Raw genomic sequence first — 22878 nt, 5'->3', positions numbered from 1 at the left:
AAGGAAAGATATATGCAACTGGAATAGGAAGTGTGATGTTGTATGGCAGTGAAACATTGGCATTTAAAGAAGGTGACATAAACAGATTTTAGTGAGTTGAAATGAGAATGGTGAGATGGATATGTAATGTGATACTGAAAGACAGGAAACCCTGTTCAGAGCTGAGAGGGTGGCTGGGTCTTGAGAGTAGTAGTGAAGTCCTGCATGAGATGGTTTGGGTAGATTATGTGGAGAAAATGCAAGAGATTTCTTGGGTCAAGAGTTGCAAAAGGGGAGAGGTTGTAAGAAATTACATTAAAGTTAGGAATCTGACGAGAGACTGCAAGAAACTGTTCAGCTCGGAGAGCTGCCATCAGGTAATTGCGGTCGACTCAAACAAGCGTAGAAAATGGTCATAAATCATTGATGATGATGTCCAAAATTATGGCCTTATGTTTGGGGCTTAGCTTGTGTATTCCTCAGCTTCACTTGTAACCTTGATATAGGCAAATTTTCTGTAAAAAATGTCACTTATCATAATGAGTCACTTCTCTAACCTGTCTGAGAAGATTTTTGATGATTTTATAAAGTAATTTGTTTTTATCTACCGGCTTTTTTTTTTCTCCACTTTTTAAAATTTCCTTGTATTTTCAATAGTACAATATTTACTTGTTGTACTGTAACTTTGTGTTGTGTTCCAGGTTTAACAGAGTGACAGCCATGGAAAGAGAAGAGAAAAAAAAACAGGAAAAAAAGGAAAAGAAGGAGGCAGATCAGGAGGAACTACGACCTATGACCTTCATCAAATATACTCTCGGCCTCAAGCATCAAGTATGACCTGCTGTCCACTTTGCCTTCACTTATAAATACAGTTCTGGGAGAATTAAGTTAGAACAATAAATACTGAGCAAACTTTTGTTGTATTTGGTCATAATATATCTTTCAGCCACTTCATTTTCTTACCCAACAAAAACAGTCTTGTGGCTTCTGTGTATTATTACACTCGACTCCCTCAAGTCCAGAACACCGAGGGTCCAGATGGGTATCATTGGGCTGGATGTTTGCTAATTTCTTGGAGATGAACCTCGGAAGTGAGGCATTTTACTGTATTACTTATCTCCAAGTTCATCCACAAGAAGTTCACTTAATTACACTTACTTTATTATCATTATAACTTTGACATTTATTAAGCTGCAGTATTTTACTTTTCTTCAGGTTTGGAAATTGAAAGGTGAGGAGTATCGTGTTCATGGCATGTGGGGGTGGCAGTGGTTGTCTGCTCATCGCCGAGCCCCTCACAAACCCATGTCCAGCGTAGGTCTTCGTGCAGGAGGAGAAAAGTATATGGTGCCTCTGGTAGGGGCTTCTGGTCTCAAAAGTCTCTCTGTCAACCCAGCTGTCTACAAGCAGTTGGCCTCCAAGACCCCTTCCTTGAGACCGTCATTATTATCCCCTAAACAACGTGCACTGGAAATGGAGAGAGGAGAAGGTGCAACTGAAGAAAAAAAGAATGAAATAATTATAGCAAGTTCAAGTAAGAATCAAGTGTTATAATTTTTTATATACAGTACTGGTCATAATGCTGTACAGTATTGTCTTTCCTAATTTATTCAGTACAGTATTATTGATAGTTATTTCCTGGAAATAACTTATATTGAATCCCTATATTTTACCTGCATGGTGAATGAGGACAGTTTAAAACTTTTAAGTGGTTCTCAGGACGTTTGTGACCCAGTATGGCCATAGTAACAACTTATACCATAACACTTTAGTAGTTGTTTGGCATTTCAATTGGATCTGATAATGAGTCGTCACCTTTCCACCTAAGAATGACTTGGAGGCATCAGTGGAGCTTCATGTGCCAAGTCCTCACACCTTGATTCATCCCCTCCCCTCCCCTGTTCTTTCCTTGATTTATTTATTGCTTCATCTCTCTCTTCCATGATGTACTGTACTGAAGGTGATCTCCCTCCTATGAATGTGTACAGTACAGTACTAGAAATTAATTAAAAACGTACTGTACAATATTCCCTGGTCCAACATGGTCTGGGAAAAACCTCACATCAAGACAGATCTTGTATTGTGTTGAGCAGAGTTAAAACCTTACAGAAGTGATGGAGAAAGAGAAGGGTTCATCACCATATCAGATACTTTTAACCATTTTTTATTCATATAAACCTGAAACTAATATGGACTTAATAAACATTATAATAAAGAGCAATATGATATAAAACTGAGTAAAAATGATCTATCTAATATCTGGTTAACATACCTATGATGATGATCCTACTTTTACACTATTTTCCCCAAATTTAGGCCAGTTACTGTGCTTAGTTTACCCTGCTTATTTTACCTTACTTAGTCAGGTTATTGTGAGGTGAGAGTGGTTGGTGGTGGGCAGCTTGGTGAGGGGGGATGGTGGTGGGCAGCTTGGTGAGAGGTGATGGTGGTGGGCAGCTTGGTGAGAGGGGATGGTGGTGGGCAGCTTGGTGAGGGGATGGTGGTGGGCAGCTTGGTGAGAGGGGATGGTGGTGGGCAGCTTGGTGAGAGGGGATGGTGGTGGGCAGCTTGGTGAGAGGTGGTAGTGTTCGTGGGTTTGCTTTGCTCTTGGATGGAACAGATCACAAATAATTTTGTGCATTTAGGCTGACTAGTGTTGGACAAAGGATTACCGGTACTGCACCAAGAATGTTGATGGGTTAGGAATTGCCACTTTACCCGAGTGTTTCATAGTTATCTAGTTGAGACGTTCTCCAATTAGTTGCTCCATAAGCACACTTCCCTTAACATTTAAACTGGAAATACTAATTGAGATTATGATAACTTGATTGCCAACCTTTTGCCCAAAACCGAGATGGTGTGAATTATAATTTGTTTGTTCATGTGTGTTTTTTTTTGGTCTTCCTGATATGTATGGGACTGAATTTATATCTTGCAGATATTTTAATAATTATGTTAATTTACAGGTGGTCAGCAGAAGGTGGAGGTTGGAACAGTGAATCTGGAAGACTTCTTTGAAGATGGATTAATAAATGTGTGTCGAGCTCTTACGTCTCGCTCCCGCTTTGTCTACCCAAAGGTTGCAAAGACATCAGTTTTGGACGGTTTATTAAGTCGACGCATTGCTCTCAGAACTCAAGAAGAGAAAGATCTGGCCAACAAGGTTGATTTACCACATATGTTTATTGTCTTTATGGTTCTCGGGGGTAGTCTACCAAACACCATTTTCATAACACTTAACTTGAGCATTTTGGCATTTATTCAATGATTAATATTTAATGTTGAATTATGAATTAAAGAAATAGAAACGTAATTTTCTGTATGGAGTATGCAGTAGGTCTGTTGTGAATACTTTTGGTTCTTTTATGTCACAGTGCACGACTCAAGCTCAGCAGTGGTTCTCTCACTTTATAGCTGCCTCATCACACTTATTACCCATGTCTTTACTTTATACACATGACTACAGCCAATAGCTCAGCAGTGGTTCTCTCACTTTATAGCTGCCTCATCACACTTATTACCCATGTCTCTACTTTATACATATGACTACAGCCAATTTATATGCTTGGTAAAATGTTTGCTTAATGATAGTTAAATCTTTGAAATCTGTTCCTAATAATATAAAGAAATATGCATCTATATAAATTAAATTTAAACATTTTATTGAAAAACTTTTACCGTATTTGTTTTGCTTGAGGGAAGAGATTCGGTGAGGGATGGGGGTCTCCTGAGAACCATTTACTTTGTGTATAAATTTGTATTGAAGGTTTACTTAGGGTAAACTGTGACCATAAACAGTATTGTTTCCCCGAGAGTAAACCTGGGAGTATGTACAGTAAGACCTCCTCCAGCACAGTCCTCGATCACAGCGTTGGAGAAACTTATTATTATCTTATGATCTCATTAGGGAGTGCGGCCGCGTAACCTCTCCAGTTATTACGTAGACGCGTATACAGACACACTCCTCTCCGAGTGCTACTGGGTGGCAACTCTGTTACATGCCACCTCCACGGATATTAGTCCTCGTTATCCCTCGTTTAGTGATAATTTCGCTTTATGTTAGGTTTTTCCTGAGCGCATCCCATCGTTACACGAGGGATACCTGTGACAAAGGCAACCTGTGTATCTATCTCACGGGCCACAGCTGACTGGCAATGTGTGTTATGTTGTGAGTTGTGCACTTCTTTCTGATTGGCTGAAAAAAAATATGGAAATGCATTTTTTTTTTAATTTCATTAAGTTTTCTTTAGTTTCTTATAATTTTTCTTAAATTTAAGCCCCCCAAAAAGAGATGGAAATGAACTCTATAATAAAGAGACTGGTCTCATGCTGCTTTTGTAACTTATCAACAACTTTAATTTTCTCCTCCAATGTGTTCACTTGATGTTGGTATTTACTCCTCTATATTGTTAAAGTATTAGTCAGCTTCACCAAAAAAACAAACAACAGTAAAACAACATAAGGTAGGTCGACTTGGACAACACTCATTATCGTGACTACTGCTTGCCTGAGAGGGAGAGTGTGGGGGCACAGGTGTGAGAGGGCGGCGGTTCTAGAAAGTACGAGAACTTGCACTGTACCGAATATACTCGAATTTCTTGTGTTTGGCAAATAATTGATTGTTAGGTTTGGTTGGAGGAGGACTTACTATATTATAATCTGGGCTCTGTAACTTGCGGACATATTTTGAATTTTTTATATCACCCAAAAGTTCCTCACCCATATTAGCTGGGATGTACAGCTTGTGTGGAAGTAGCTTCTTCTCATGCATTAGGAATTTGATCTCTTATTAACCATTGTTAGCTAGATGGCAGAATATGCAGTGTGTGTGTGTGTGTACACTAGTTTTAATCAAGATCTGTTCCTTTTAACAAATTTCAACAGAAAATTCTCACTTACAGAAGTCACATGGTTGTGAGTGGAGAAGAGATGACGATGAAGATGAAATTGATGTAGAAAATGATGATTCAGATGCTACCTTAAGTGATAATTCCGACCATGAAAATATTGATGAAATTCCCGATTCTCAAAGGTCTACAATACATAAACAAAGACCTGCTGGAAATTTACTAAAGGAAGTTCGTACGTTGAAGACAAAGTATGAAACACTGGACGAGCTGGACGGCAGTTATATGTGTTATTCAGTGATGTGTAGAAGTAGTGGGCGATGCCATTGTTACTCTCCATTGTGCCTGCTAAAAACTAGGACAAAAGAAAAGTTAATTAATAGTGTAAAAAATTATAGAATAGTTACCAGTAAGCGTGCTCCTTTTGACGAGGTTGGGGCCCACAGCCCGGTAAGATTGACAGATGGGGATGTGGATATTGTTGGTAAGACAGAAGCAGTGAGTGACTCAGTGACCACACATACCTGTACAGTGTCAAGTGTAAATGGACAACTTGCTAATAGCAGCTCAACAGTTTCAGTAGAAACAAGCCAAATCAAATCAGAAAGTGCAGACTCCAGTGATGGTAGATCATCCAGAGCCAGTAGTGAAATAAAGATAAGAATGGATGAGGATATAGATGAAACAAGCCAAGGTTCTGTTACTATGGAGAACAAATTTTCACTAAAAAATGACAGGACATACAGTAGTGAGTCTCCCTCCGGCAAAGTGTACCTGAAAAAACTAGCTAGTGAGACAAAGCGTGGACGTAGGCTTCAGCATCGCGTGCCACAGCTCTCTACTTTTAGAATTGGGAAAAAGAGCGGCACAGTTGATAAAAGAGTGACCAGTGTACTTGTTTTATCAAGCTGCGAGCTACGGATGCTGGCCAGAAAAGGTGGACGATATTACGTGTGTGGTTTTAACCATAATGCCAAAGCTAACAATGTTGTTTGGCCTTACCCCTGTTCTCGACCTGTGTTCAAAACCACTTGGCAGTATCGCACGGCTAACATGCCAACGCTGAACTCTGCGTCAATGCAGTTACGCATTTTATGGGTGTGCCTTCGATGGGACGACATGCAGGAGAAAGGGCCCGGAGATGGTCGGAAACAAATAACCACTGAGATGGAGATCATCCAGACTGAAATCTTGAAGCGAAAACATTCAGGACGCTTCTTAGAGAAGACTTCGTACCTTCGTCGAAAAGTGATAATTCCTTTTGATGTTCCTAAACCTGTGAGAGGTAAGTCATGAGTGACTTGTGTTAAGTTTAATTGATGCAACACTAGTTTTAATGAAGCATGTAGCTACGGTACATAAATGATTCAAGTAATTGTTCACTTATAGGCTTATATCACTACTGTATATATATTTTATATGCTGTCTGAAGTGTGTGTGTAAATTCATAGACAGATTTATATATACTGTATTTACCTTACTTGTAGACCATCAGTACTGAACTTCTTTTGAAAGGCTGCACTTGTTTTTATTAAAGTTGGAATGAATGTTTCTTATGATGCATTTCTGTGTGCGGTTATTGTTTGTTCCTGAGCATTAGTTTAGTCCATGTCAAGCAGATGTGTAAGTCTAGTCTTAACTAGCTATAGCTCAGAGGTTTGGCAAACAAAACTATTGAAATAGGGTACAGTAGCTAGTTGTAGTGTACTGTACTGTAGTCTTTTTCTTTGTTTCATCTTTACTGTAGTACTGTATTATAATCACTTGTGCTTGTATATGTAGTTTAGTTCAGTTCCTTGATATATTACAAGAAAGCTCATTTCTTCAAAGGTGTATTTAATGCACAAAGTCAACATATGCAGGGGCTATAATGAACAAATTAATTCAAACTTAATGATATTCTGTGTATTTTAAAACATTATGCATTTTAAACTAGGACAATCATAGTTTAATATGCAAATATTAAAAAAAAATACTTTTAATCTCATTAAATATTAATTATTATTTTTTTTTCAGAATTGCCCCGTAAATTTTTTTATAGCCTCTATGTATGTTGTTTATTTTGTTTTGCCAGTACTGTACATGGCTGATAGTGTCACTCCTAATTGAAACTCTCTTTGAGTGGCTACCTTAAGATGGGGTCACTTCGGACAGTGTTTGAGGTTTTTTTAAGCTGTAGTTTAAGTTTGAAGGCTTAAAGCACATGTTAAGTACACTATTGGTGTGTGAACTAATGGACTGACCGTACGTGTCAACGAAATTAAACAAACATCACAGCTACTTTTTCTGTTGAGAGAATATTTATAGGTGTCCCAAGTCACTCCAGAGATGGGATGACTTCAAACAAGTGTTAATTCAATGGCTGTACATGTTAGAGTCTGGCTGAACAGTCTGGGGTGTTGCTTCACACACCAATTAACTAAAAAAGGGGAGGGGGGGGGTGAAATCTGCATATGTATGCAGAGTTGTAAAAGTATCAGACATTGTTACTTAAGTAAAAGTATTGTTACATTGACAAAATGATTCTCAAGTAGAAGTAAAAGTATCCAAAGTTCAATGTACTCAAGTAGGAGTAAAAAAGTATCTCATTCATAAAGTACTCAAGTACTGAAAGTAAAAAGTAACAACAACTTATTATTTGTTTCAAATATTAAAATAACTTTACAGTAAATTATAAAAAATAGTTAACTAAAGATAAACACAAAAGACACACAACATTACACATGTTTATTTGAAAATCTTTCAATTAAGATTAATTAATAACTGATTCTCCAACTGATGGCTGTCCCATCAGGATGTTTTGGGCCTAAATATAAGCCCAGCATGACCTACTGAAAGAGAATAAGTTCAGCCGCTCTTCTCCCATCACAGGGACGGTGAACGGGCTGTAAATATATCCACCCAACACTATGATCACTTTCTTCCTTATCCACACAAGTATCGTCAACGTGGACTTATGGACATGTTGTCTCTGCTGGCATTAGGTTAGGATATAGACCTATCTGAGGTGGGGGGATGACCTGCACTTGTAACTGTCCCAACACTAACACCCTTCAACACTGTTGTCAGGGACCTCCTGCCATAGTCACTAACCACTATAAGTCACCACCTACTTATTCATAATAGTTTAGTTTAATTCTTGTTCACTACCCACACTTTGGTGGGTGTTACCTCCCATTGTCCTTAAATCATATCAATATTGTCTCCATATCACAAGTCGTAGTGAGACACGAGTACCAATGTATTAGCGTCCGGTCTTGTGACCGGGCTTGTCGCTTCCTGGGGCGTAATAAATGAATTAAATAACAAGCAATAAGCACAGCGGGACTAAATAGACGCTTACAAGCAGCAGATGCTGGTAGTGGGGTGTTAAGATAAGTCACACAATGTTGGGAAGGACCTCAGTAGCTGCATTTCATCCCCTGGGCATGCCAAGTAGCTCTCAAGCTCCTTCAGTTGTGGATGATTGTTGCCTCCATAGTGACTGAGTCTGACTAAGACTCACCGTGAACTGTTCCTCTAATTGGGGGTGTGGCTGTGGTGACGTCACTCTTAATTGATGAGTGGCCGAGTTTTACGCACCATGTAATATCTGGCAGGTGGTGGGGGGGAGGCAGTGGTACTTAGTTAATTGAGATAATTATTTTAAAAACTCTCACTCTTACACATATGTATAGATACAGGCATTATATCTAAGACAGAATTATGTCAAGCATTTAAGAATCACAGCCTCTTTGAAATTCATTTTAGGTACAGGTATATGTAAAGAGCAACTGACTTCTGACAGAACGGTGGGGGAGAAGAGAGGGGATTTGATGGGGGAGGGAGGGGCAGTTGTCTGATGGCCACTGACCCTGGATCTGACGCGGGGAGGCCTGGGGTTTCCACCCACATCGGGCAGGGTGTCGCACCCCCACCCACATCGCATCTCCACCAACCGCACCCCCACCCCACACCGCACCCCACCCACACCGCACCCCACCCACACCGCACCTCCACCCACACCGCACACCCACCCCACCCACACCCCACCCCACCCACACCCACCCCCACCCGCCACCCCTGCTCCCCACCCACACCGCACCCACCCCACCATACCCCACCCACACCGCACCCCACTAGGTTCCCCCACACTGCAGACCCCACCCACACACCCACCCACACCGCACCCTCACCCACACCCACTCCCCACCCCACCTGCACTCCCCCACCCACACCGCACCAGACCCCACAACCACACTGCACGCACTCCCACCCACACCGCACCCTCCACCCACACACGCAGACCCCACCCACCCCACCCACCCACTCTGCACCACCCACCCCACACCCGCACCCCACCCACACCGCACCCACACACCGCACCCACCCCACCCCACACCTGCACCCCCCACCCACACCTGCACCCCCACCCACACCTGCACTCCACCGCACCCCACACCCTGCACCCCACCCACACCCACACCACCCACACTGCACCCCACCCACACCGCACCCCCACCCACCACACCCACCCACCACACCCCCCACCCACCCACACTGCACCCACCCCACCCAGCACCGCACCCACCCACACCACCCCACCCACACCTGCACCCCCACCCACACCCGCACCCACCACCCCCCCACCCACACCGCACACCGCACCCCACCCACACCGCACACCCACACTGCACCCCACCCACACCGCACCACCCACACACACACACTCCCCACCCACACCCACACCCACCCACCCACACCGCACTCCCCACCCACCGCACCACACCCACACCCCCACCCACACCCACCCACCCACACAGACCGCACCCAACCACACCTCCACCCACACCGCACTCACCCACACACCCCACCCACACCCCCCCCACCCACACACCCCACCCACCACACCGCACCCACTGCACCCACACCGCACCCACCCCACACCGCACTTCCCACCACACCTCAACCCCACCCACACCACCCACACTGCACCCCCAACAACTGCACTTCCCACCCACACACCGCACTTCCACCCACACGCACCACCCACACCGCACAACACTGCACCCCCACCCACACCGCACCCCCCACCCCACCCCACCCACCACCGCACCCCCACCCACACCGCACTGACACACCCACCCACACTGCACCCCCACCCACACCGCACCCCACCCACACTGCACCCCACCCACACCCACACCGCACCCCACCTGCACCCACCCACACCGCACTCCACCACACCGCACTTCCACCCACACCGCACTCCACCCACACCGCACCACACCCACCCCACCCACACCCACCCCACACCACACTGCACCCCACCCACCCACACCGCATTCACCCACACCGCACTCCACCCACACCCACCCCACCCACCCCACACCCACCGAGACTCCCCACCACACTCCACCCACCGCATTCCCCACCCACACCGCCCTCCACCCACACCCGTACCCACACAACTGCACCCACCCACACCCACCCCATCCCACCCACACCGCATGCACCCTCCACCCACACCACACACCCTCCACCCACACCCACCGCACACCCCACCCACACCGCACACTCCACCCACCCACACCGCTCCACCCACACCTACCCCACCCACACACCGCACACCCACCCCACCCACCCACCCACACACCCACACCGCACCCCCACCCACACCGCACTCCACCCACCCACACCCACCTCACACCCACCCACCGCACCCCCACACCCCACCCACACCACCCACACCCACCCACCCACACACCTCCACCCAACCGCACCCCCCACCCACACACACCTGCACCCACCCACCCACCACCCGACCCACCCACCACACCGCACCCTCCACCCACACACCTCACCCACACTGCACCACCACACCCACCCACCCACACCGCACTCCACCACACCCACACCCAGCACCCACACCCACCCGCACTCACCCTGCACTCCACTCCCACCCACCAACGCACCTCCACCCACAACTCCCACCCACACCTGCCCACCCACCCACACTCTCCACCCACCCACCCACCAACACTGCACTGCACCCACACCCACCCACAATCACACCCACTGCATCTCTCCACCACAACTCTTACTGTGGCTAATAATTAATTAATTAATTTAAAAATATACCATTAGTTTGCCACACACATTAAAACTCTTTGTTTGGGTCAGGTAAAGAGTAACGATTTTTGTTTTTTTCAATTGTATTGGAATAAACGTATTAGATAAACATACTTGAGTAAAAGTATTTAAATTTTTTAGTACTTTTTAAAAAGTAGATACCCAAAAATGTTACTTGAGTACAGTACTCAAGTAACATTTATTTCATTACCTCACAACTCTGTATATACGGTGAGCCAAAAAAGGAAGAAGAGTCGAGACAAGGGAAAACTTTTAAAAGAAAATTATGTTTGCTGAAAATAACAAACTCCAGTACAGTACAGTGTCATGGGCTCACTTGTTAAGGCTATTCAGTAGGTGAGACGGCAAAACAAATTTAACGGGTCGCCGGTGCCCAGCGTGCACCTTCCTGTACCATCCCCTCAGTCAGCTGTAGATTACAATAGTTCTATTGATATTGATATATATACATTGAAACAGTTTATTTAGCCAGAAGAAACATATATAGGGTCGATTAAAAAAGTCATAATGTTAACGTGGGTGAGCCAGTTGAGAGCCTGAGCTCTCTTGTAGACACCTGATATATACTGTACATTTATCTCAAGAAAGTATTATGCAAATTTAGTATCAATAGTACACATTGCATGTTACCACGGTTATCACTTCCTTATTTATTTATTTTATTTTTTTACATTTATATTATAAATATATACAGTACATAAGTTACAGTGGAATTGATAAACATAAATATGATAAGGGAGGGATGCAGTACAACATGGGTTGTATTAAGGTTGAACAAGAGGACAGAGCTGTCACGATTATGTCTGGGTGGCAAATATATCTTTTGCAATGTAGGTATTACAAGAAATGTTAATACTTAGACAATAGATATTTTTTAAGAGATGATATAAAGGAAGAGAACGTAGTCTTTGCTCGGATGTGTGGGGGTAAGTTGTTCCACACCTTCACACCATGATATTTTATGGAGGTCTGGGACTGAGAGGAGCGCATGGGAGGGGGGGTCTTAGTAGCTCTGGTGCCTGAAGTTGTATCTCTGATTATTCCAGAACTGTAAATAATTGTTGTCAAGCAAGTGATAGATAGATTTGTAAACAGATAAGGCACAGCAATAGGTGTTATTATCCTCGAATTTAAAAAAATTTCAAATTGCAAATTGTTCGTTTGTGTGATCTGTTTTTTTTTTTTTCAAGTAGGTCATTGTCCGCACAACTCTCTTTTGTGCAGTGAACCAGGGATTGGGTTTTTGAAGAGCCAGAGGCCCCCCATAATGTGTGACAGTGTATCAAGTGTTGGTAAACAAGATCATGATAGATTTCTTTCATTGCTGTGAGAGTGAGTGACTGTCTGTTGAGTGTGATACATGATACCACACTGTTTATTGACTTTACTGTGAATGGCTTGTATGTGGTTTCTCCAGTTAAGTATCTCGTCAACAATAACTCAAAGGAATTTAGTATTTTGTTCGCGTTTGAGGAGTGTATTACCAAGGTACAGGGTGTCCAAGTCTGGGGGCAAGTTTTTCCTTCTGTGAAAGATCGTGTAGTGGGTTTTTTCGAGGTTTAAGGTCAGTTTATTGAATATTATCCAGGTCCTGATTTAGTCAATTCAGTATTCATAGTTCTCTTTAAGGAATGGAGGTCTCAGTTGTTAGCATACAAAATTACTATCGTCTGCAAATAAGTTGTATTTTATGAGTGTGCTGGCGTGGACTACAGTGGTCCCTCGGTTAATTAGCACAATTCGTTGTATAAGGTTGCTCGTTAACCGAAACCATTGTTTCAATGGGTTTTTGGGTAATTGGTTCCAGCTCACCGAAAATTGCCTAAATTCAACAAAAAAGGTAGTAAAGTATACTTACTTTGAGGTGTGTATGTAGAAGGCTCCTGGATGATGATAATGGGAATTAGAATGGTGGTGGAGGAGAAGGGAGAAGAGAAGGAATTGGGGTGGAAGAGAAGTCACCCCATGGCACCATTTCACCCATAAAATTTTAGTTCTCTTGGTGTAATTCAAGATTATTTTCTTTAAATCAACACTGCACTGCATTATATATTGCCAATATGTAAAATAAATTTCAAAATGACCAACAATTTGCTTGGAAACACAGAAAAAAAGCATTTAGTTGAAGAGAGTCTCAAGCAAGATGTTACCTCCACTGAAAACAGAGAGAGACTAACGCCTGTCTGGTGTGTTAACAGGCTGGATGGCACGCCAGAAACTAGTTTCTTTACCTTCAATTATGTTCAATAATTGTTAAAATGACTAAAAAAGTTAATATTAAACTTTTACAATTATTGAATAGTATAAACTATATTTACTAAAATAGTAAGGAATTTAAGCCCTAAAACCGATTACTGTATTGGCAGACTAATACTACAGCTGGTGGACCGCCAAATACAAGCGAAAACATGTGGAGGTCGGCTCGTAAGAAACTCGTTAATCAAGGGAGTGCCCGTTAACCGAAGTTAAGAATCTTATGGAAGGTAAATCGTTAACCGAAATCTCGTTAACTGAGGTGCTCGTTAACCGAGGGATCACTGTATATTGTTTATGTATAACAAAAACAGTACTGGACCGAGAATGGAACCTTGGGGGACGCTATACAAGATTGGCGAGGAGTCAGATTGGTGATTATTATAGCAGACATACTGCATCCTGTTGGGCAGATATGAGGAAACCAATTGTGGAAGAGGCCCCTAAAGCAGTAATGTTCAAGCTTTGAAAGGAGGATGGTATGGTCGACAGTATCTAAGGCTTTAGAGAGGTCCAAGAATATACCGACTGTGAACTGACTGTCATCAAAGGAGTTTAAAATGTCGTTTGTAAAGTATAGCAGAGCACACTCAGTCAACCTTCTGGCTCTAAATCCAAACTGGGAGTCTGTGAAGATGTTATTGGCATTGCAGAAGGAATTTAGTCTACACATTAGCTTCCCCCAGTATCTTACTCAAGGCTGAGAGGACTGGTATGGGGGTAATTTGAAGAGACCTTGTCCCCAGATATTTTATATGCAGGGTGAACTTTAGCAATTTTCAGTTTTCTGAAAGACACCACTAGTGAAGGAGGAGTTACAAATGTGTAGGAGAACAGGTAGTAATAAGTGGCCACTTTCTTAATGATGTTGGTATTGTCTTCGCCTGCTGCTGCATCCTTGGACATTTTTATGATGGCCAGTAATTCATCTGCTGTGACAGGGGATAAGAACTGGGGTGAGCAGGGGTGATGTCTGCAAAATTTTTGCCGACATAAATAAAATATTCATTGAAGTGGTTGGCTATGAGGGAGGGTTCCGTTACAACTGAATCATTTATCATAAAAGGAGTCGGGGGCAGGGGGGTGAGTGTTCCTGTTTTGAATAGTATTGATGATATTCCAGGCTTCCTACTGTTGCCTGATGGTGACTGGAGCTTATTTGTATAATAGCTAGGTCTGGCATTTCTAACTGCTTGAGTTACTCTATTTCTGATACTTTGGTAAGCATCACCAAAAGTTATGGGTATTTTTTAAAATTTCCTTTGGAGTCTGTGTTTTTCTTTTATCATTATCTTGATTTCACTTGCGATATAAGGTTTGGAGATGGATACAGTTTTCACTGACTTAGTCTTGAGGGGGAAGCATTTATCAAAGTAAGTATTGAAGATGCAAAAGTTGCAGCTGTTCACGTTAGGGTTGTTGGAGGCATAGACAAGATACCAGTTAGCATTCATTAGGTTGTTTTCAAAAAGGAGCATGTTGTCGGTGCACTAGTCTCTGTATTGGATTGAGACTCTACTAGACCTTTCAGGTCTTGTTGCTGTTTTATACATGGCAAAAACTGGGAAGTGGTCTGAAATATTGTTATAAGTAATTCCACTTGCTAGATTGTTAGGAGTGTTGTTAGTCCAGATAGGATCTATCACAGTGGCAGAGGTGGCAGTTACTCTAGTGGGTGGGCAGGTGTCCACTTGCTTGATCCTTCTCATCAAGGGTTTTATGACTGAATGTCACGTGTTTGCTTGTTTCCTGGCTTTTTTAAACTTGTCCATTTGCTGCAGGCGGGCTTTAGTCTTACCTAGGCAGAGGTCCTCGTTGACGAATATAGTGGTGCGTTTCAGCTTACTGCGTTGATAAAACACTTTGTAACGGTCAGAGGGGGATGAGAATTTTCTTATGATGTCACGGGGGTGGGAGGAGTTGGGTTTCCCGATGCATTGAACACGGTCAAACTTGACTTCAGGAAGTTGTAAATGTTCATTCTGCAGGCGTGAAATTTTGCACTGGGATGATTCCCAGTTCTCGTGGACATCTTCGGGGGCTCCGGCAAACCTGAAGTTGTTTCGCCGCCCTATGTCGTCCACATAATCCACCCGGTCTGCTGTTGTTGCTTAGTTCTGTTTTAAGCTTGGAATTCTCCTCGCTCAGCTGTTGAACTTGGGTCTTGAGTGTTCGGTTCTCTTTAGCTTCATCTTTCAATTTTGCTTGTAAGTCACATATTTCTCCTTATGAGAATTCCAAACTTGTTACAACTTCATTCAGCTTGGTAGTGAGATGCCAAGTCAGCTTCCTCTAGTTTCCTGATGGTCTCCTTATTCATTTGTTGTACGATGTCCCGTATGAGAATCCGTTGGGCTTCCATTATCACATCAGCCAGCTGTTGTTTCATGAAATTTGAATTTTTGACCACTAGCAGCCAACTTAGACATATTAGAGCTAGTGAGAGGAGTGTTGGCTGGCAGTGGGGAGTCAGTCAAACTGTGTGGTCAGCTGGGGTGCCAGGCCAGTGGGGTGGACTAGGGCTCGGATTACAATCCGTGGCTCTAAGGGGAATCGGTCACAGATTAACCAGTCAATTGACAAATATATCTACTGAGGGTGATCACAGATATATATTGTACTGGTCTCTTCACTCACGAATCAAATTTTCTAGAAATCAGGCTGAGTACTCCTGGGTACTCCTGATATGAACCTGTTTTTTCGACCAAAAACACGGAGCTCACCACACACACACACACGTCTCTCTCAGTATGTTGTTAGCAGTGCCATGTACAATGTCATTACTGTACAAGTGCAATCTTGAAAATATTCATGAATAATATTTGGATTGTGCCTCCCAAGTCATTTTTGAGCTGTCCGAAGTCACCACAAGTGGAAGACAATTTTCAAATACAGTACAGTACCTCCATTCAAGTTACATTTTCAGGTGTGTGTGATATATATATATATATATATATATATATATATATATATATATATATATATATATATATATATATATATATATATATATATATATATATATATATATATATATATATATATATATATATATATATATATATATATATATATATATATATATATATATATATATATATATATATATATATATATAGTATAGTATATAATGGGGGTGATAAGAGAATCATATAAAGTAGAAGAGTGTTTCATATGTTATTACTGCTGCACTATAATATGTCTTTATAAATAATAGAAGCACATAGTACATGTTAATAATAAAGTTGTGAACTTATTACTTAATAACTCATCATGAGGCGACTGTACATAACTCTCAATGTACGCTACCAAAGGTGGGGCGGAGGTTATGTTTTCACTGCTTTACTTTATGTACTACTTATATATCTTGTGCACTTCAGCATCCACTTGCCACAGCCCCCACTTATGTCAACCTTCCTCCATACTAAGTTTACTGTATAACATTTAACACAAGGACAGTTATACCAGATGTTTCTGCACTAGTTACACACACACACACACACACACACACACACACACACACACACACACTCACTCTTATTATTATTAGTATTAGTATTAGTATTATTATTAGTATTATTATTATTTAATCATTGTTGTTGACAACATTGTGTTGACCCAGATATTAATAGGTGGTAAGTGAAACAATGTGAGTAATTCCAGCAAACTTAGTTATTAGCGGAGTGATCCTTGAGAGTCCTTCTTTTTAGTTTAGTTATTACTGCCTGGCCAGGTACTGTCTAAAGCTACCAGTATCTTAGTAAATGTTATGAACTGTCATAAGCATTACCTTTCAGAGGGACAGTGTACCTCCCACCTCCACCATTTCATCACAGTATTTCAGTCATAAAATAAATAAATAAAAGATGACCCCAAACTGAATAATTCTGTGTACAGTATTTTGTAACAAAAATATAAGAAAAGTGAAACTCATCAATAATATGAGCCACACAGGAGGACATTATAGTTTTATCATTCTTATTAGCTAACTGTGTCATCCTTTGAATTAAATATAAGATAGATCTGACTCACATTAAATGAAAATGTATATTTCAGAATTCACTCCATCTCAACGCAGTGGATTAAGAAAAAGACGACGTGCTCAGTCACCTGTCAACACCCAGCCTCAGAGTGTAGAAGAGTGGGTAGAAGAAGATAAGTTGGATTTATGGGAAATACGATTCTTTGGTGAACGATTGGAACGAGCGGCAGTGGTGACCAAGAGGTCGATTGGGGAACGTGGGGAGTCCGTCCAGACTGTAACAACCCAAGGGGCCTCTCCAGCTGAGATCCGGGCACGAATGGAGGAACAGTTAAAGATACAAAGAGCTAATTTTAACCAGAAGAGAGCTCTAGAGAGTACACCTCTTGCCAAAGGTGGAGTGGTCAAATTGTCTCTCTGTTCAGCTGCTACTCTAACAACTGCCTCTGGCACTAAACTAACCTTGCCAGCCAATCCTGGTGCAACAACTAAGGTTGTACAAGCTGGAGCTTCAACAATCATGGCTGTAAGTGGACAGCTTCCAACCATTGTTTCTGGCAAGAAAATAATGGCAACTAGGGATGGCCGTATCATAACAGTACAGACGACCTCCCCAGCAACCAGTAGCACCTCTACACAACAGCAAACTTCAGGAACAAGTGAGACCAGTAGCATTAGTCTTGGAAGTAGCACTATTTTTCCAGTTGGTGGTGGACCTAAAGTTCAGGTTACATCACAAGGAAACAAAGTGATAAGACTACAAGCAGTCGGTACTGGAGGAAGCCAGCGGATGATTCTACCACGTTCAACAAACTCTGCAGCGTTACAGCCGCGTATTCCTCGACCAGTTGCACCTGCAACTACGCCTACTACGGTCACCACAAATGCCTCGCCTACCGTAGCATCACAAGCGCCAACAACGACACCTACTCCTCGTGCACCAGGGCAACAGATACACATAATAAGATTACCAGATGGTCAACTACAAGTGCGAGGTTTACTAGATGGTCAGCAGCTCATTCAGCGTCCTGATGGTAAATTTCAGCTTATTAACACCAAAACTACAGCAGTGACACAGCAACCTGCCAATACTCCAGCTCCTACAGCTAATCAAGGTGTAACCCCAGCTATCCAGGTGACACAACAGACTAAGACTGTACAACCATTATCTGTTGCCACTTCTGTCAGTGCTAGTACAACTACTGACAACCCACAAAAGATTAGTTCTGTAGGAGGTGTTGCCAGTGTTCCCTCTAGCCATGTGGTGAAAGTGAATGGTCAACAGGTGCCCTTGAAGCAAGGTAATGATGGAAAACAGGTGGTCACTGTAGGAGCCAGTGAAGCTGCAGCCGTCTCTCCGTCGCTTAATTGCGGGCGTCAGACAGCATCCACTCAGAGTGGTCAGACTTCTCCAAGAATAAAGACTATGCTTGCACCCGACGGTACCATGGTGAAGACTGTTATGTCTAACAATGCTACCGTGTCTGTTAATTCTTCAGTCACCACAACAGCAACTTCCACACCAACAAGTACAACAAACTCTACACCAACTGATGCTCAAGCAAATACCAATTCACAAAACAATTCGACGGGTTCAGGCAGCAGTCTTACATTGAAGGTACAGGTGCGTATGACTGAGCAGGGACCCAAGACGATCATTCAAGGCCTTCAGCCAGGTGTGGGACTTACAAAGGACCACATCATGGCCATCCAGCAGCAAGTACGGAACATGCTCGCCCAGTGTAAGTACCGACACTTTACTGTGCTTCAATATTTACTGTTTTATGTATAAGGGTGACAAGATTTACTAACCTAAGTTATAATAAGTGTTTAGAGTGAGAGTTTATTTTGTGTTGTAACTGACTAATGAAAGGTTGATACTACAGTAATACATCACCATTCTTTATTACTTTCTTTCACATAAACTTTGAATATAAGATGATGTAGATTTTAGTGGCTTTGATCTGTGACAGCAGTGTGTTGGTAGAGATAATTTTACAGTGAGAAGTGTTGCTGCAAATATACAAAACATGGGTACAGTAGTAGTAGTAACTTCTTGGTTACTTAGTACAGTACTGTGTAGATTATAAGAGTATGACTTGTTTGAATTATGGAGACTAAACAGTCACTGCAAAGCAGAGTTGTTTGATTTAAATCAAGTTGATTCAAATACAATATATATTTTTTTAAATCACTAATCACAATTTGATTTTTACACGTAAATGTAAAGCGAAGGAAGAAAAACTAAACAAACCTGCTTACATAGCCGACTGTATTGTTAATCAGACACAAACAAAATATGCGCTTATTACACAAGCTTAGGTATATAATTAAATACAAAGAACTTCCACTTTTTCAGTGTTCGCTATTCAGTGTTCTCGCAACAAAAATTACATAATTTGCTTTGTAGCTGAAATAAACACAAATTTCAGATGAGTAGCATCACATTTCTGAGCTTACATGTTCTCTTGTATTGTACTTGTGCTTCAAACAAGTAGGAGTTGTAGGCAAGTATTAAAGGCATTGATCAATTGTTTTCAGGTTTTCTTGTAATTTCCACATAGAAAAATTAAACAGAACTCTACATACTTTTTCGACCAGAAGGGGTCAATCTTGTACTCAACAACATCTTTTCTGTGTGACTGCTTAGCTATGAGTCTGTGACTAAGGGTTACTTCACACTGGCACGGGTCTTAGCATAATGTAACAGGTTGGCAGTGGATGATGCAATACTCATCTTTGATGATGTAATGTACAGTACTCATTTTGGACTGGATGGTGACGATCTTGGTGCAATAATATTTTGGGGGGATTCTGTTTAATACAAACTTGAATAAAATAGAAATCCGATTTAAATCAAATCAATCATATTTTTTAAAAGAAAAAAAAATCAACAACTCTGCAAAGTTTGTTTAGGAATGACCTATGCAGTTTCTTGACCTCAAAATGAATGGATATACAGCAGATTGTGCATCGCATGTTTAGTGCACATTGTGGGGAATAGACATCCAGGTAGCAGCAGTGTAGATTGTGGTGCTGAGATGAGTGAAGTAGTAAACCAGATTAGGGTTTTTGCGATGGTAAGGGAGGATCATAGTCGAAAACATCTTTTACATCAATAAAAGTGAATGAATGATATGTAGTGAAGGGGATTGTGTGTGTGTTTTTGTTCACCTACCTGTACTTGGCATTAATTGGGAAAATGATTAAGAGAAAACAAAAGTTTGTATCAATACACAAGGGATTATGGCAGTGTGAGGCAAAGAGAGAACACTCTGTAGGTGGATACAAGTATGAATTATTTTATTTTAAAAAGTTTTATGCATCTGAAAGCTTTTAAAAAACCCAGACTTTTAAACATTTTCAGACAAGTTACAAGTGAACCAACTGTCACCTGTCATGGCTCTAACACTTCATGTGCCAAACAAGCAACAGTCAGCACAACCTCAGTCATCAACAACAACAATAACAACAACAACAACTACAACAACAACAACATCACAACAGGAGGAGTCACCTACACCACAGAAACAAGCTTCTGTGTCACAACCTCAGCAGGTAAATATTGTGCTGTCATTTGTTGTTATTTGTGTTGTTAGTTGTAGTCTCACAACCCAGGAGATGTGAGTTGGATGATAATGTGCAGCCTGCTAGGAGGGGAGTAGGTAGTGTTTGGCATAGCTACTCAGAGGTCATCAAGCACTTCACACACCCATAATACCTAACCCTTGATGCTCTGGGGTTGTCCTGCTGTGAAAAGTGCAGGAGAGGGAGGTCACTATAGGTTATTATTACCATTTGTATATGGGTATAACTGGGAAGTTGAATATACTTGAAGAAGGGGGTAAGTAAATTTAAGAATATCCAGTCACAAAAACTTTATACAACAAATTGCACTATTATGAGCAGCTAACGAAATATGGTTTTGAAGAAATTGGTGCAGTGGTAAGAGAAATGACAACAAATGTGACTAGGGCAGGGCAGGAACAAAGTTGAAGCCATGTGTCCGCTGGGAATGTGTCTTCACGGTTGATGCCACACTTTATGCACAATGATCAGGGAGTACAAAAGTGATGAAGAAGGTGTGTGATAGAAGGAAATTGAAGGTAAATGCTTGTAAAAGTAAGGTAATGGTTTTGAGTCCTGAAGGACTTTGAGGTGTGGAATTCTGTAAGATTGTATTGAACTGAAAATTGAAGTGAATAGAAGAGTAAAATTATGGTAATGAATGAGATACTGACAGAGGCTAAAGATTTAAAGTATTTAGGAGTAATGTTGAGTAAGTAAAGAAGGAACTCAGGATATAGTATTATGCTTCCCACATCATCTAATGGTAATGAAATATGGAATTAGAATGGAGCAAAATGTTTTAAGATTCAAGCTACAGAGGTGAATTAACCTGAGGGCTACAGTGGGGTCACCATGATGAAAGAAGTAATAATGATTGATTAAGTAATAGCGAAGTGCACAAGGTGTTTAGATTGGCATAGACAATGGGAGATTAAAATTTAAGAGTTGTGGAATGAGTAAACAGATAGCCAATAGGGATGGTATGAACGTGTGTGGAGGATGCAGAAGGAGAAAAGAGTAAAGAGACAATCTGGTATTGTAAGTGCATAGTGAGAAGGAAGACCGCTATGGCAGGGGAAGGTGGAACGACTGTGCAGTAAGAGAGAACAGGATGAAAGTAGAGAGGACAAGACATTATAGAGAAGATATATGAAATTTACTCATTTGTGGAAGTGTGACTTCACAGGTGACTTGTGAATGTTGCTGAAGAACCAATAGTGGAAGAAAGGGTAGTGGTACCTTAACTTACCCCATGTTAGGTTCTTTTCATTATGTGTAATGATAATTAGTAACTTTTATCTCACAAATATGTCAAAGGGTTCGAGCCTCAGCCCGGTGTTATCCAGTGTGACACTACCAAACATCACAGGTTTTCCTGACTCCGGTTTCCTTTTGTACTAACACTGGATAGACCAACTGCCCAAATGGGTAGTAAGCTGTTAAGTGGTGAAAATGATTTAGGGAAAATATCACCTAAGTCTTGTCTTACTGGGCCCCTAACTTAATTTAACCTTCGCATTAGGATTGAGATTGAGTTATTATTGACAAAGTGGTAATCCTTAGGGGTCCCAATGGGTTACAACCATGTTTAATAGTTGTACTTACTTGTGATTCTGTCTATCCCTGTTGTCCTCATAATACAAGTGTGTTTACAAGTGTGTTTGTGTGTCTTACAGAGTCAAGGTGGCTCTGGTTCAGCTGTCTTTAGAAGTCTTTTAGCATCTCCACAACAGTCTCCAGCAGTCATCACAGTTAAGGTTGGTGTTTCTTAAGATGACACAATAATTGGTGATGATTATGGTTTTCTTCTATACCCAAGAAGCCTTACAGCATATGTCTTTGGTTGTTTTAGTGTCTGTATTAAGCCCAGGCTATATTTATCTGTTTAGACGCTGACTATTATCTGCCTCTCTCAAGTAATGTTTTATTATGTGTTAATTCTTAATGGTGTATATAGTACACACATTCTTGTGTCATAATACTGTACCATAATGTACAATTTGTTAACAGCAGAAATCTTTTCTGATGCTTCACAATTTATTGTGAAGGAATTTTGTAATGCTTCCTCAGTAATTGAACTGAATTCTTAACTACCCCGTACAGTACTAGTTATAT

General features: G+C 41.7%; 1 protein-coding gene across 1 annotated transcript in view; it reads left to right on the top strand.

Moving 5' to 3' along the window:
• Positions 1-22878, top strand: part of LOC121864474 (nucleosome-remodeling factor subunit NURF301-like) — a 69814-nt gene that overhangs the window by 28780 nt on the left and 18156 nt on the right. Inside the window, exons 9-15 of the mRNA XM_042363501.1 lie at positions 681-810; positions 1195-1513; positions 2946-3142; positions 4881-6111; positions 17268-18935; positions 20561-20751; positions 22440-22520. Coding sequence (XP_042219435.1) covers positions 681-810; positions 1195-1513; positions 2946-3142; positions 4881-6111; positions 17268-18935; positions 20561-20751; positions 22440-22520 — 3817 coding nt within the window. The remainder of the gene's footprint in view (positions 1-680; positions 811-1194; positions 1514-2945; positions 3143-4880; positions 6112-17267; positions 18936-20560; positions 20752-22439; positions 22521-22878) is intronic.

This window comes from Homarus americanus, unplaced genomic scaffold, assembly GCF_018991925.1.
Source record: "Homarus americanus isolate GMGI-L3 unplaced genomic scaffold, GMGI_Hamer_2.0 scaffold25860, whole genome shotgun sequence".
NCBI lineage: Eukaryota > Metazoa > Arthropoda > Malacostraca > Decapoda > Nephropidae > Homarus > Homarus americanus.
This window is presented reverse-complemented; position numbering and strand designations above follow the sequence as displayed.